We start from the raw sequence: 15691 nt of genomic DNA on the forward strand, positions 1-15691 counted from the left end.
TAGGTCGATTTGTCTCCAGTGGCTGTGGTTGCAGCCTTCTTCAGAGGCTCCCTGGGCTTCCTAAGCCACCGTGGCTGATTCTGCAGAGGGCCAGAGAACTGGGAGTTTCCGCCTCTCCACCCGCGGTAGGCTGGGGTGGGGGTCTGAACGTCCAGCCTCCTGGCCTCAAAGCTGGACTAACATGGAGGTATAGCTTAAATGCAAGAGCTCCCACAGGATCCAGCAGTGTTCAGATGCTTGGCTGCTTGCCCTCCTGTCCCGCTCCACCCATGCCTCACCTGCTTCACAAGGGAGTACGTCCCTCGCCCAGGAACCCTGACCTCGGGAGCCTGGGCTCCTTTCTCCTTCTAAGTTCCCTCTTGGAGAACTGCTCATAGTTTTTCAGTCTTCTCTAAGACTGGGGACCATGGCATCCTTTTAGTTTCCCGCCAAGGGACTGTTACACATCTGCCCCCAACTGGACCCAGTTTCATTCCATGGACTACAGTCCATGGGGTCTCAAACAGTTGGACACGACTGAGCGACTTTCACTTTCACTTTTTCTTTCACTCAGAAATGCCAGTCAGTCAGCTTCAGGCTCTACAACTGAAAGGCAATGTCAACTCGGGGACAAGGGAGTCGCTTGGGGGAGGCTGTTTGGGACAGAGATGCTGACAAGGCGGCAGGGAGGAGCAGACATTTTAGTCCCTCAGGAGCAGTCCCCGAATCTCTGGAAAGATCCCTGACTCCTGTTGAGTCTCTTGCTTGAACTACTCCGAGAAGACCTCTGACCAGGCTTCCATAGATGTTCCTTTAAGTGTCTCAAGCAGCTCCCCATCAATTGATATCCCCACTGAAGTTAAGGATGTGAGACCCCTAAATGTGCCTGGGCTGTGTTCTACCTGGGCAAGCCCAGGGTGGGGACCTGAGGTGCAGTATAAGTGAGTAGGACCCTGGAAGGCATAGGAGTGGCCAGTGTCTGGAGCTTAGGCTAAAGATGAGAGAGTGGAGATGACTTACAGGGGCCTCGGCTCCTAAAGAAGGCTATGACCCCGATGTCATACTTATGCAGGGGGATCCATCCATATTTTGGAACGGGTGACATTCAGTTTTTCAAGATACCATTGTCCCTTTAATTTATTAGCTTTCCATAAAAACACATACCATACACAATCTACAGTATAGAAAGTATAATTTACAAAAATATAGAATCTTGGTTATGTTTTAGTATTCCAACATATTGCTGTGTGGGTTATTTCAATAAGCATGTTTAAACAATGCACACGCAACCAGCATGACTACCTCTGTGGGGGAACAGTGTCAACTCCCTCCTTTTTGTTTTAAAATAAAATATATATTAAGAAAAAGAAACCAAAATTGGTTATATGTGCATACTGTATGTATAAAAGCATCTGCAGTGGGTTTTGAGAGAAAACATCCATTTATACCATATTCCATATCCATTTTCCAGCATCACTCTGTGGCCCAAAGTGTTTTAAACTGATTATTTAAACAGAGGTTCTTTCCATATGAAGGGAGTGAGCATTTTCAAGTTCGTAGTCTTCTTTCCAGGTTATGAGATGATGGTCACAAAACCCAACATATGGATATGTCTGGTTTTCAGGCCTTCAGAGCAGAAGGGATGGGCTGTGAGCAGCCATCAGGTCAAGTTTAATTCCCAGATCCCTTTAAAGGATTCGAACTGGCATTGAGGAGGCTGAATCACCAGCAATGAAAGACCCCAGAGCGATGCCCTGGGGTGACAGATGGCTGTCTGTGGGCTCTGCCCTATTTTTGCAGCTGCACCCTGAGTCAAGCGCTCACTCCAGAAGGTTCCCAGAATACTACCCTGCTGTGTGTGGGCAGGGCAGGCTCCTTCCACTCCAGAGCAGCTGGTCTTACCGGCAGGCACAGGTCTCCACAGACATGTTGGGGTATACCTTCAGAACCACATTCCGGTTCTCGTCCAGGAAAAGGACCCCAAGAGAGCTCATCTTGTCGGGAACGCAGCACGGCTCTGGGATGCCCGGGACAATGCCCACGGCCCTGACGATGCTCTGGATGGTGGCGTGGTTGGATGGGCGGACCATCTACAAGGGGGAAGGGAGCATGGTCACCTCCGAGCTCTGCCCACCCCACAGTCCTCACCACCCACCATGCTGCCGCATGTCCTTGACTGAGGACACAGAAAAGAGTGAAGAAGAAAAAGTGAGAAAGAAAACAAGATGAGATCCCAGGGCTGGGTATACATTTCCTCTGAAATCACTTACAGGCTGAGTCCTAGAGACCTTTGCAAAAGGCGTCCTCCCACCCCCTTCCCCCCAAACCTTGGGCTCTTGGAGGGAAGGTGCATCGAGGAAGGCACTGGCCACTTGAGGGCAGCTGCAAGTCACACATCCCCAAGGAGCACCTGGAACTGGCCAGGGAAAAGACTGGAGAAGGCACCTCGGGCCACAGCCACCCAGCCTTCAGAATCCAGCGAGCACTGACACGTGCTGTCCACGCAGGAGGGGAAGGCCAGCAGGCACACGTGCGCCACCGTGACGGGGCTGGAAACCCAGTTCCTAGGCGGGTCTGCCTGTGAGGCAGCGGGTGTTGCTTCACTGGCATCGCCCCATCTTGTCCTCATATCCGTCTTATGGGGTGGGCATGATTCTAATTCTATTGGTGAAACTGAGGCTTAAAATGACTAAATAACTTGATCGAGAACCCTCAGTTAGAAAGTAGTTTGGCCTGGAAACCACACTCGCTGGGCCCACTCCAGCTCTCTCCCCCTCCCTCTCCAGGCAGCCTCTCATATCCAGGAGTGTCTGGGTCCCAGCTGCAAACACAGAGAATGCCATTTTTCAAGCACCTCCCCTAAGAGGAACAGGACCACGTTACAGGTGCTTCAGCTCATTGTCAGCCAGAGTTTTATATGTCCTGTGCCTCTGGTGGGGAGGTGGGAGGTGGGAAGCGAAGCCGGGACTCCGGCATTTGGGGAGTTCAGACTGATGTCAGGGAAGGTGGGAAGACAGTGAGGTAGACTGATAAGGTAAGTGCTGGGTCAGCCAGCAGGGTCGGGGAGGGGGGCGGGGGGCTGCCGCATACTCACTCTGCATCCGCTGGGGCTGCATCCTTCCAGCAGACGCCTGTCTCTCTATCAGGCACCTCCCTTCCTCTCTCCTGCACATGCACAGCTTTGAGGAGAAGCCTCTTAATTCCCAAACAGGTTGATACGGCCCTAGGTCTGGGTCTGGGATTTCCCCAGCTGACTGATTTATTTACGTTCACAGTGAATTTACGCACTGACTTCCTCTCTTGGAGGGGAAGGCATGACCTGGAACTCAGCGGAAGAGCTAAGTAGGAGGAAAGCGTGTGCTCTGTGCCGAGGTTGACATTTCTGGCAGCCATCCCACGACAGTGCAGGCTGTGGGGAGATGGATGGACAGAGCCGTGGCCCAGCCCAGAGGGAAGGTGAGCATCTGAAAACCCAGGTCAGCGCAATGGCGCAAACAGTCCCACGTGTGTCCTGCAGACTTGTGAACAGTGAGAGCCAGGTGCCACGTGAGCCTCTGCCCTGAGTGGGGGCGGGGAGGGTGGGGACAGGGAGAGGCTCACCGGGAAGCCACTTAGGCCAGCACCGCTGGTTACAGACCCCATGCCCTGAAATCCAAACCAGATTTCTAGAAGAGCCTTGGCAATGAAGGGGTTTAAGACACCAGACCTGTGTGTGGGTTTGGGGTGGGGGGGCGCATGGGGGGATGGCCAGTGTCCACGAATCTCTGTGATTTTGCTGTGTGGAAACACATGCCTAAAAGGATGGCTCTCCTGCTCTGCCAAAGCAGAAAGGTTCTGATTTAAAATTCAAACACTATGAAGGCAACACTTTCAAAAGGACAGCCAGACAGCATCCATCTGTGGGCTGTATCCACCCAACAGGCTGCCATTCGGGCATCTCTGTCTAGCTACTCCCTGGCTTGAATGGATGGGAGGTGTTATCACCCCTGTTTACAGACAGGGAACAGAGTCAGGAGGCAGAAGGACTTGCCTGCAAGGGCAGAGCTGGGGTGACAGTGAGCGGAGCACAGCAGGGCGACCCTGACGGCCCCTACCTTGGGCATCGGGAACTCACAGGCTCCCGAGCAGTAGTAGGCGTCGAAGGACTTGGGTGAGATGATCCATTCATTCCACCCTATGTCCGCGAAGTCCACCTTCAGATACCTCCGGGAACAGACCCGTGGCTCATCCCATTGCTTCTTCCGGGCTTTCTGCATCGTCTTCTCATCGAAGTCCAGCACCTGTGAGGAGGCCATGAACACATCCTGGCCCTTCTTCCTGCGGTCCTTGCGGCCTGGCCGTGGCTTCAGCGCACGGAGGGGGTTGGGCCACAGCTCGTGCTTGTGATAGTGCTGGGCATGGGGGCCATGTGCTGGCCTCTCATCCAGCCCAGGCAGCTCATTATTCTGGAGGGGCCCGGTGGCCTGTGTGGCCCGGCGCACTCGGGGGTCTGCTGAGCTGTTGGGGGCTGCACCAGGCTCCGGGTCCCCAGCCTGGAAGGGATCATATCTTTGCAGTGTGACTGCCACGCTGTTGGGCTCTGAGATGGCCAGGTCATTGGCATAGATGAGAATGTAGGGTGCGTGAGGGCCGGGCCTGGGTACTCCCGTGTCCTTCTCCCCAGAATCCAGCTGAGCTGCCAGGAGCAGCTCGCCATCCCGGCGGGCCGCCTTGACAATGAGGGAGATGTCCTTGGCCTGCCACAGGCCTCGCGGCGGGGGTGGCAGGGCCATGGCCCCACGGAGCAGCCCCTGAGTGGCCATGTTCTGCGAGAGGCTGCGGAAGAGCAAGTGCTGGCGTGCAGGTGGGCCAGAGGGCAGCAGGCGGCAGGATGCATTCTTGGCCCGCTGCTTGCAGGGCACCTCACGCGCAGGGTGCCACTGTGGCTCTGAGTAGAAGTGGAATGTGGCCGTCAGGATCATTTCTGAGTCTTGCATGGAAGTCAGGTTGAAGAAATACACGGCCTTCTGGTTGACCACTTCTGTGAGGGAAGGACAGACCACAGCCTGTTAGGCTGTCTCCTGGATAAGCCCCATGTTTACAAGGTCTTCCTCCTCAAGTTACCAAGGAGGAACGCCTGTCGATGGGAGCACTTCCAGGCCAGCCAGGCTTTCCGCATCCCCTGTAATTCTCACATTGAACTGACGAGGGCACCCTTTGCTATTTTCAGTGACCAGATGAGTACCAGGGATTAAGGTCAGAGAGGTTAGGGAGATTGTCCACATCTCATTACAAAGAAAGGAAGAAAAAAAAGCCAGCAGACAGGGTAAATGCTCCGGGTTGCTGCACGCTGAAGCTCCCATTCCCACCCCTGCACTCTGATGCCTCTCAATGAACAAGTGTTCCCACCACCTTCATTCACAGGACAAGCTAGAAGGAGGTCTCTGGGACAGCTTGGGTTGGGTCCAAGCCCCCCTGACAGTGGTGCCCCCGACCCCGCCTCTGCGGCCTCTTGTATTTGCACAGCCCTCTATTTTATAGACAGTAAATGCAGTCCTCAATTTACCAAATGAGGTAAATGAAGTAGCATGCCTCACACTGTACCTGCATTCTGAGTGGCTTCTGAGAAAAACTGAACTTAAGAACACAGCTATTTGAGTGTCTGCTATTTATTCTGCCCAAGGCCTTCTAAACTTGTTTTACAAAGAAAGAACACTATCAGGGTCACAGCAGGTCACTCAATAGAACCTCCAACATCAGGTTGCTCTCCAGAGGCCAGAACCTTAAGAACCAGGATCCCTCAAACACATCTGGGGTTGACCTGCACAAGTTCACCAACAAGGCAGCCCCACCCTTCAAGCTGGGAAAAACCCTAGGAACCAGGCTTCCAGGCCCTAGTGGGACGACACCTTGCTCATCTGCCTCAGGGGGACCTAGAATCTCTGTCTCACCTGAATGCTTGGAGGATTAAATAAAGAACATATAGAAGGTGCCAGGCACAGAGGAGGAATCCCCCAAATGTGCTTCCTCACCACTTTTACCCAAATGACCCAGGCTGGCAGAGCGAGTGCCTCCTACACCCACACAGGCCCCTCTCACGCAGTGGTCCAGCTAACACAGCTGAGGAAGAACGTTTCTTTTATCCAATTCAACTCTGTCATTCTGCTAACAGGTTCTTTGCTGGAGAATGCTTAAGAGGCTTGAGGGCAGACATCTCTGACTCTTTCCAAAGAGCTGGCTCTTCACAGCAGGATGCAAGCATCTCTGGCCTAGAAATCTGCAGTGCGTGATGAGAAGGAAAACAGCAGACCGGGGGGAACCAAGATGGGACTTTCTAGAGGAAAGCACCTTGGCTCCCCTTCCAGTAACAAAGTAGAGGGCGAGAGAGGGACTAAAGAAGTATAACTGGGACCACCAAGGTCAGGACAACAACCTTGACTTGAGGCGTGTATGACCAGACGAAGGTACTGGGAGGACTGTCCCCTGGGTGGCAAGATGTGATGTAGAGGAGGAGAGTGTGGCCTGCCCTGGAGGTTATTACTGCATGGGGTATGGCAGGGGAATGGTGCATGTGGCCCCTCCCTTAGGACGGAGAGCCAGGGACAGCATGCTCAGGAACTCAGAGAGGGAGGAATCTTAGCAGTCAGGCAGCCTGATCAATTACACTCAGGGCAGGCAGGAGTCTTTCCTCCATTTGGCTTGAATGCCTTTGGCCATAGGCAGCTTGGCGTTCACTAGGCAGCCTGCTACATGAAGACCCTCCCTGCTGGGAACCGTGTGGGTGGGTAACCCCCAAGCCTCCGGTGGCCTGAAGGGCCACAGACTGGCCCAGCTCTGACTGTGCCTGCATCCCTACATTGCAGGGAACTCCAGACTGAGAGAAAGGCCACCCACCTGAAGTCTCCTAGCTTGGATTAGCCCCGGCTAGAAAGGAGAATCCCCGAAAAGAAGTCCCTGTTTCCTGTGAACCATGCTGGTGCCCGTGGCTCCTGTCTCATGGAAGCTAGAAAAAAGCCTTCCTTCCTCCTTCCTATGATTCCTGTCTCCATTCCTGCACCCTCCCCTGCCTCCCTCTCTTTTCCAGATAAATATTTGGGATACTTCTACTTTGGGCTAAGTGCTGGGCCAATCAGGGTCCTGGCAGAGGTGGACAGAGGTACTCAGAGGAGTTCGTTGCCGGGATGAGACAGATGGCAATGATTGGGAGCGGCTGCAGTGCCTGTCACAGCTTCATAGGACACTGTCCACGTGAGGCCCCCCGTGGGCTGGGTGTTCTCAGCATCAGGTCACCGTCCTGCTCAGAGCCCTCCATAGCGCCCCCTCAAAAAAACTCAACCTCTTACCAAGGCCCTATGATCTGGCCTGCCTACGTCCCCAGCTCCATCTGTCCTCCGCACCCCTATCTCTGCCCCAGTCGCCCTGGTATCCTCTCCTTCCACACGTGAAGCTCCCATCTCAGGGCTTTGTCCCAGCTATTCCTTCTGCCATTATCACTTCTCCCGCAGGAATCACAGTGCCTCTCTCAGGCAGGGCTCCGCGCAAGCAGCATCCCTAACAAAGGGCACCACTAGTCTCCCTGGCTGGAGGAGCAGCCTCATCACTCTGTCTGTCCTGGGCTTCATCTGTCTTCACATCACTTTGGGACACGCTGATATATATTTCATTGTAACTTTTTCTCTTTCCCCCTAGAACACAGCGTTCAAGAGGGCAGGGCTTTGCAGCTGAGTACACTGCTGTATCTCCAGATCCCAGTGCAAAGCCTAAGTGATTGTCACTGCTCAGAAATGCATGCTGAATGGTAGGGTAGGAAGGGGTCTTTGCTAGACCAATCTGCTTCACTGAACAAAGACGGTTCCTGGCCTGCTGCCCTGGGGCTCAGCAAACATCCTGAAAGAAGTCCAGAAAGTCTCTTTCTTTGGAAAAACACAGCCAATTATGCAAATTCAGCTGGAGGCACTGCATGGCAGGACATTTGTCCAGTTACTTCCCTTTGAGCCTTAGTTTTCTCATCTTTAAAATGGGAATAATATTGTTTATTATATATATATTATATATATATAATATATATATATATTATATATATAAACAGCTGCTGCATTGTTTACCAGTCAGGAAACTGAAAGTTCCAAGCATATATGCAGGCTTGATTCCTTGTGTTCATAATCAGGGCAGCAGAGATGGCAAGTGGACAAAAGCATGGAGCTTTAGAGAGGGTACATGACTACGTAACTTGCCTAAAGTTCCCCAGTTGGTAAGGGGCAGAGTCAGAGTATGCTTCCAGGCCTGTTTGACCCCAAGCCCACGCACTTCCCCATCCTCCCCAACCAGGTACCTTGGATAGAATCTGGATCTGCCTAACAGCTGATTAACAAAGGTCATGTGCTGTGAAATCTTAAAATATTTTGCAAACTCAAGTCATTACTTTGATGATTTTGCATTCTGACTCTCCAGGAAAGAAAGGACCTGATTTAGACAAGTTGATCTCTCTATGGATCTTTGGAAGTCTTAGAACCTTAATCAGGTCCACTCTACTGGGCACTCAACCTCCTCCTGATTTCCTAGGGACGGGATTGGAGGGGAAAAAGGTAGGGAAAGGGCTCTAGCCCAGTGGTCACTCCAGGCTCCCTGCTGGCCAGGACCCTCAGACTGCTCTGCTCAATAGAAACAGAATCCATTTGGCGATCTGTCCCCTCACCTATTGCCCCTGAAACAGCCGTCAGGGAGACCAGCATGCGAACACCAGACTGAAGACGCAAGCACCAACATAATAAGCTGGAAGCAGGCAGCGGTGGCCAGTCAGTGGGGTGCAGAGAAGCAGAGAGGACTAATGTGTACTGAGTGGCTATTTTGAGGCAGGCTCCAGAGTCAGGGTGGAAACCCTGCTTCATCACTGACTAGCTGCGGGGCCTTAGGCGAGTCACTCAGCCTCTCTGTGCCTCAGTCAACTAGGCAGAATGTGTGCATGCTTCCTGCACACTCTCCACAAGGTGGCTGGCACACAGCACGTGCTCAGAACACAAGGTCATTTGGTTTCACAAGCTTCTGCTACACTTAGGACCCCATTCCCCTGACCACTGTCCTTCTGCCCAACAGGAGGCACTGCCACCTGTCCACTCTCTCCACCTGGAGCCTGAGGATTTTCACAGCCTCTTTTCCTTCCTGCATCCAACCAATCCCAGCTGCTGCATCTTGTTTCTCCACAACCACCCTGAACTCTGCATCTTTCCACCACTGTCTTTGCCTACAACCTGACCTCGACTGCCAGTGTGAACCCAGCACCAGTCACCCTCACACCCACACTCACCCTTCACAAGGAAATCCTCTGTCACAGATGAAGAGTCAACATCCTTCACAAGCTCTACACATCACTAAGAAAAAGATAAGAACCCCAAGTGGATGAAGTGATTTCCACAGGAAAATTTGCAAATGGCCAAAAAAGCATAAGAAAAAAATTCAGGATGACCAGTAATGAAAAAGCACCCTAGTAACTTCAAATAAGAATGAAAATATGGCAGGTTTTACATACATGTTGAAAATATAATCCCATTAGGGTAAAAACTATATGTAATATTCCACAAAATATTATTAACTCTGGTTATATCTGGGTTGTGATTGGGGATAATTTCTTTTCCTTACTGTGATTTTCCATGATTTTTGCATAGTACGCATTACTCCTATAATCTCTCCCCTCTCCTCTTCTCTTCTCCACCCCCCACCCCCGCACACACACTCTACACTGCCCTACTGCCTATAGGCAAATTCATCACACTCAAAGCTCTTGATGGCCTTGATGGACCACTGGTCCACTTCCATTTCCTAACTGTCTCCTCCTGTTATCTCCTCATGGAAACCAAACTCCTCAGAGGTCCTGGTGCACGGGGGTATGCTTCACTCCCATACCTGGCTAACACCCTCTGCTCTTCAGAATCTGTCTGGTGCTCCCCCTGCTCCGTGGAGGCTTCCCCAGCCCCTCCCCATCAGCCCTTTCCCTGCCAGGTGAGTGCTGTCCCTTGGGGCTCCTGAAGCCCAGTCCCAACCCGCTCTTAGTCCATTGCTCTACTTGTCCCACTGCTCATATTCTTCTGTTTACTTCTTCCTTCTCGACCAGCTTGTGAGCTTTTCTGGAAAGGGCCAATAGTTTTTGTTTCTTCGTGTCCTTTGGGCTTACAGCATCTGCCACTGAATGAGGTGCTGAGGAAGGACTTCGGCAACTGAATGTGACTTTTGACATTATTGATAGATGGGTATGTATCATTACTCGCATTTTAGAGATGACACCAACCTCAGAGAGGTTAAGTAACTTGCCCAGTATCCTATGGGAAGGTGGAAAGGCCTAGACTTAAATGCAGATTGTGTGGGGCTGGAGGTGTCTAACCTTTAACCTTTATGGTCAGGTTCAGAAGCTCTCTCCATTGATGTGGACTTGTAGGGAACAAGACATACTTCAGAGAGCAATGGAAGGGAGGGAAGGAGCCAGGTGGCTGGAATATTAATAGTAGAGCTAATACATTACTGAACCTACACATGCCAGGCAGTGTTAAGCACGGGACTTACTGCAATTCATTTGAAAAGCCCTATAAGGAAGAGAACATGATTAGCTCCATTTTAGAAGTGACAAAACCGAGTCATGGACAAGTCCAGTCCCCGGCCCTGGTCACAGATTCAGGATTTGGTCCAGCTCCCAGCCTGCACTTGGAATCTGAGCTGTGCTGCCTGTTGGCAGGCAGAGGACATGATTCCACTGCAACATGGGCTGCGGGGACCACCCCATTGAGACAGCAGAGGCCACCGTCCTGGAGCAGACTGGCACTGATATCATCCAGAGCTGAAACCCTTGCATCTGTGCCTCATTCATAAAATAAGGAGTCCTGCCCAGGCTCACACCTCCTCACAGCAGGGTCACTGGGCATGAAGCAGGCACCTCTGAGGGCTGTAGCTGGGTACGACCCAACTTAAGGCAATCAAGGGAGGGGACGAGAAACCAAGCTTCCTGAGTCAGACACAAAATTTAGTTCGTCCCACTGAATGTTCACCTTGCCTCTATGTGCAAAGAAACCAGTGCTCAGAGAGGTATAGTAAAACCTGCTGCGGAACACAGCCAGTAGCTGGCGGAGCTGGGGCTTCTACCCATGGCTGCCAGATGGCTCCAAACAAGAGTGCTGGATTTATCAGAAAGTCCAAGACTGGTCCAGAATAATTCTGATGTGCCTAACAGAGTAATTGTCTGTTCCACTCTCTGTCTCCTAAGTCCTGGGCTCGGTTTTGATGGAAGTTTGCAGAGGGGCCAGCAGTGAAAACAGCCTGATCCTGACAAGCGGACAGTGCCAATCGTTGCTGCTGTGCAGCGCTCTGCCTGGCCTGGCCTGGGCTCTTTATCTGTAAAATCAGAGGCTGGACCTGAAGCGCTGCCACCACGCTCTTCTCAGGGCTAACTGTTACTTCACTGTTACTTGTACCCCCAGTCTGCGAAAACAGAAAAACAGATCGTGCACCTTCACGCCTGGGCCTGTAGGAGTCACGTGGGCTCAGCAGTCATATTCACCCCTTACTGCAGCAGTAACCTTGCCAGCCTTGCTTTCCTCAGCTGCAAGGCTTTAGGGACTGAATTAATGGATGCAAGGTCAAGTCTACACCGTTGTGAACACAAATGTTTTATATATGGGGAAATACAATGTACCAACACCTAACCCAGACAGTGCTGGGCTCAGGGCTTACACGTATCATTTCATGTCATCTTTCCTGCAACTGCACAGGGAAGATGCTGCCATGACCTGCCAGTTTGGAGATGAGTACACTCAAGTCCACAGACCTTCATTTCAGCCATTTGCCCAAGGTCACAGTCATGCTAGATGAGTCTTCAGTGGCTTAATAATAATACTCCAGAAATGTGTCCCAAGATGTAACTAAAGGCACCAGGGAGGATAGAGTTAGATCTGGTTGGCTTGGAACCCAGGAACTCTGACCTAGTGAGTCTGTCCAGTAGGTGATGGGAGTGGGGTGGGGGAGGGGTCTCTCTGTGGCAGGAGTTCCCAGTATACATTTATGGGAGACCAAGCTTCTGGAATTTGGCTCTGTGGTCATGGCTGTGTTACCCCAAGTCACACAGCCAGTGATCAACAGGGAGATGGCAGATCTGACCCCAGGCTGTCTGGCTGTGCAGTGTTGGGCTTGTTCCCCTCTACTTCAAAAGGGGGCCTTACAGATCAATGATCTTTCTCCTGATGAATGGCCTCCTCCTTCACAAGGGCTGCAGGGAACCCCTACCTACATTTTCTGCAATGGCATTCTGAGACCATGAGTAATCTCCATGACAACGAGGGTCTTCCCTCAGCCCCTGCCACCAGGCTGCACCTCTCCCCTCTGCTCACTCAGGGCCTGCAGAGGTAGCCCAGGCTGGGCGGGCAGTCAGCGGAAGCTGGATTCTGAAGGGTTCTTGAAAGTAGCGCGGGTAGGGGTCTGCAAATGATCTCTGTCCAGTTTCATCCAGGGTGTGGGGAGAAGGGAAAGGATCAACCCAAGAGGGGCAAGGGTAGGAGAGAAAAGGGGAACCCCCACTGCCCAAGCTTCTAGAACTTTCCTCAAGCCACCATGGTTGAAACATCATGCTAGTGCTCAGCAGACTTCAGTCCCATGTACCCAAGGCTGGGCACTCAAGCCCATTCTCAGTCCACCCTGCTTCCCCAACCCCATACCCACTAAATGCCCCAACTGTATGTGCCTGGGCCCAGTGCCTGCTCTTCCGTCAGGGCTGCATTATACCCACCTGGTGGGCGCTCCTCAGCGCCTGCCTCATCTGTCAAGAGTCCACACAACTAAACCCTGCTACCTGGATCCCGCAACCCCCACCCTCACACTCTACCCACACACAGAGACCCTGAGCTCTGCCAGCCCAGTGCCATCTTCATTCTGTGCTTACAGCCTGTGGGGGGTGGGGGGTGGGCGGGGGAGAGGTGGTCTGTATCCAGCAAGGTTTCCACCTTCGCAGGCTTAGCGGCACCCCAGGGGCAGGAAATCTGTCACTCTGTGTCACTCTGGCTTCCCACTGGAGGCTCAGGGCCTGGCCTAGAGTGCTGCGAGCGCGGAGGGGCGAGGAGGGGGAAGGCAGAATAGTTAGTGAAAGAATGAATGAACTGGTCAATGAGTAGAAGGAAGAGGAAAAGCAAAGGTGCAGGGATGTGAGAGGATGGACAAGCGAGGAGGGCGGGAGGATAAGGAGAAGGGGAGTGGGGGTCCCCTCTACTTACCCAGCCGGGCACGGAAACTGCGGACCGTGTTGCCCCCTCCCGGCCTCGCGCCCCTTCGGCTGTATTTCTCATAAAGCCGGAGCATGTGGACAGCGACCATGTCCTGCGCGCCTGGGCTCTGTGCAGCGGCCACGTCTCCTGGAGACCGCTGGGGGTTCTTGTCCCCTGCAAGGCCGTCGGCGGCCGCGGGCGGGGCAGGCCGAGCGGCGGCCGTGTGGCTGCCGTCCGCGTCCCGGAGCAGCAGCAGCAGCAGTAGCGACAGCAGCGGCAGCTGTTGGGACCCGGGTCCCAGGCTGGTTCGAGCGGGGCCACGAGCCATGATGGGTGGCGGAGGCGAAGGGGCCGGAGCCGCCGGGGAGGAGGAGAAAGGAGATCGAGGACGCACAGGAGGCTGAGAACAGACCCTGCGGCAGGAGGGCACGCAGACTGCACACGCAGGCGGGGGCTCGGGATGCCGAGATCCGCGCGGGGCGCGGGGCAGAGCGGGGCGCACAGCCGGGCGCACGGTAAGGCCAGCGGTCACGGCAATCCGGAGCCACGCAGAGCCGAGCCGAGCCCAAGCCTGCGCGCTGCCTTGGCGGACAGAAGGCAAAACTTTGCAGCCCCAGGCGCGCTCGGCTCGGCGGGTTAGAGGGGCGGGGCGGGGCGGGGCGGCCGGCGGAGCCCTAGAGGGAGACCGGGCTGAGCGCCCCGGACCACTCCGGGCCGCCGCCGACACGGCAATCCCTGGCCCGACAGCGGTGTGCCTACGCCTGAGTGTGGTGGCGCGCGCTCGCAGGGGTGTGCGCCCGAGTGTGCGCCCAAAATATAGGGGGCGTGGGCGTAGGCAGGCGCGCTCGTCGCTCCCCTGCGGAGAACCGGAGACCCGGGGACCCAGCCCGGCTCCTGTGTGTCGGCGCCTTGGCCTGGCCTGGACTGCGCGAGGGCTGGGAGGCATTTAGAGGGGGGCCCTCCTGCCGGGTTGCCCCTGCAATGGCATGCGATGATTGTGGTTGCAAGATGACAGCTCCCCCGTGAGCAACCGAGGCGGGCTGGGGAGGGGAAGGGGGATGTGTGTGCGCCCGGGTGTCTCTGAGCCAGTGTGCATCCAAAATGCAAAAGTGAGGGGAACACAAACCCTCCCTGGGCATCCTTTGAAAAGAAAAACCTTGACACTAAAGCTCAACCAACCTAGGGTAACTGAAACAAGATCCTGATTAAAATTCATAATTAGTCGATTAACTGACCCTTTTTTTGGCAACAAAAATTCCTGTTGAAGAAACACATCAAAGGCGCTTATTAATCTTTGGACATCAGGCTTGTCCTGAAAAAAGGACATGGTTTTAAATTGTTTTACAAAACGTTTCCAGAGCTTCAGGACAGGAGAAGAAAAAAACTTGACTTTCCCAAGAAAGTTCCACAGTGAGGGTACAGTGAATCCTGGACCACTGCCTCTCAGTTTAGCCCTAGGGCAGGAGGTCCTGAACTTCATCTTGCCTTTAGCTGGATTTCTTGTCCAGAGATAAAATTTTAGGGCATCTGTGAACTTGGATGGAAAAAGCTTCCATCTGTATTTTCACTAACCTATACCTGAAACTTGTGTGTGTGTGTGTGTTAGACCCTCAGTCATGTCTAACTCTTTGCAACCCCGTGGACAGTAGTCCACCAGGCTCCTCTGTTGGTGGAATTCTCCAGGCAAGAATACTGGAGTGGGTTGCCATGCCCTTCTCTATGGGACCTTCCTGACCCAGGGATCAAACCTGGGTCTCCTGCATTTCAGGCAGATTCTTCACCAACTGAGCCACCAGAGAAGCTTAAAACTTGCTGCTGCTGCTACTGCTAAGTCGCTTCAGTCGTGTCCGACTCTGTGCGACCCCATAGACGGCAGGCTCCCCCATCCCTGGGATTCACCAGGCAAGAACACTGGAGTGGGTTGCCATTTCTTCAAAGCATGAAAGTGAAAAGTGAAAGTGAAGTTGCTCAGTCGTGTCCGATTCTTCGAGACCCCATGGACTGCAGCCTACCAGGCTCCTCCGTCCATGGGATTTTCCAGGCAAGAGTACTGGAGTGGGGTGCCATTGCCTTCTCCGTGAAGCTTACATTCTGTAATGTAAAAAAACCCAGGTAAACACAACCAAAATGGTATTAACCCTCCCTGTGACTTTGTCACCAATGGCCACCAACCACAGATATTTTCATATCACATTTTCTTATCATGTTTTCAGGGTTCTCAAGATTATCACTCTTGCTCATCACTATTCTGAAATTAAAGTAATTAATTCTGCTGCTATTTACTTAATGAATTCATTAAAAGAAATGTATACTATGTAGCAAAGTTGTTTTAAAAAACATTTTGATAGCTCTATTTGAACATGATTGGCTTCCTCTGTAACCCTGCATAGTAAGAACAGTCTTTTGAGAAAGGGTCTATAGGCTTCTTTGGACCGAGCTAGGAGTCACAGAAGGTTTAGGAACCCTTCTGAGGGAAGGAAAGGACCTCTTCAAACTCA

The 15691-nt window shown here is 52.9% G+C and overlaps 1 protein-coding gene across 1 annotated transcript; it reads right to left on the reverse strand.

Annotated features, from left to right (window-relative positions):
- Nucleotides 1-1173: 1173 nt before the first annotated feature.
- GDF10 (growth differentiation factor 10) lies at nt 1174-13752 on the reverse strand. Its single transcript, XM_055566451.1, has 3 exons — nt 13203-13752; nt 4074-4999; nt 1174-2069 (listed from the first exon to the last, which is right to left on the reverse strand). The coding sequence occupies exons 1-3, from the start codon at nt 13519-13521 to the stop codon at nt 1878-1880; spliced, it is 1437 nt and encodes a 478-aa protein (XP_055422426.1). The 5' UTR covers nt 13522-13752; the 3' UTR covers nt 1174-1877.
- Nucleotides 13753-15691: the final 1939 nt, after the last annotated feature.

This window comes from Bubalus kerabau, chromosome 1 (genome assembly GCF_029407905.1).
Source record: "Bubalus kerabau isolate K-KA32 ecotype Philippines breed swamp buffalo chromosome 1, PCC_UOA_SB_1v2, whole genome shotgun sequence".
NCBI classification, from domain to species: Eukaryota; Metazoa; Chordata; class Mammalia; order Artiodactyla; family Bovidae; genus Bubalus; species Bubalus kerabau.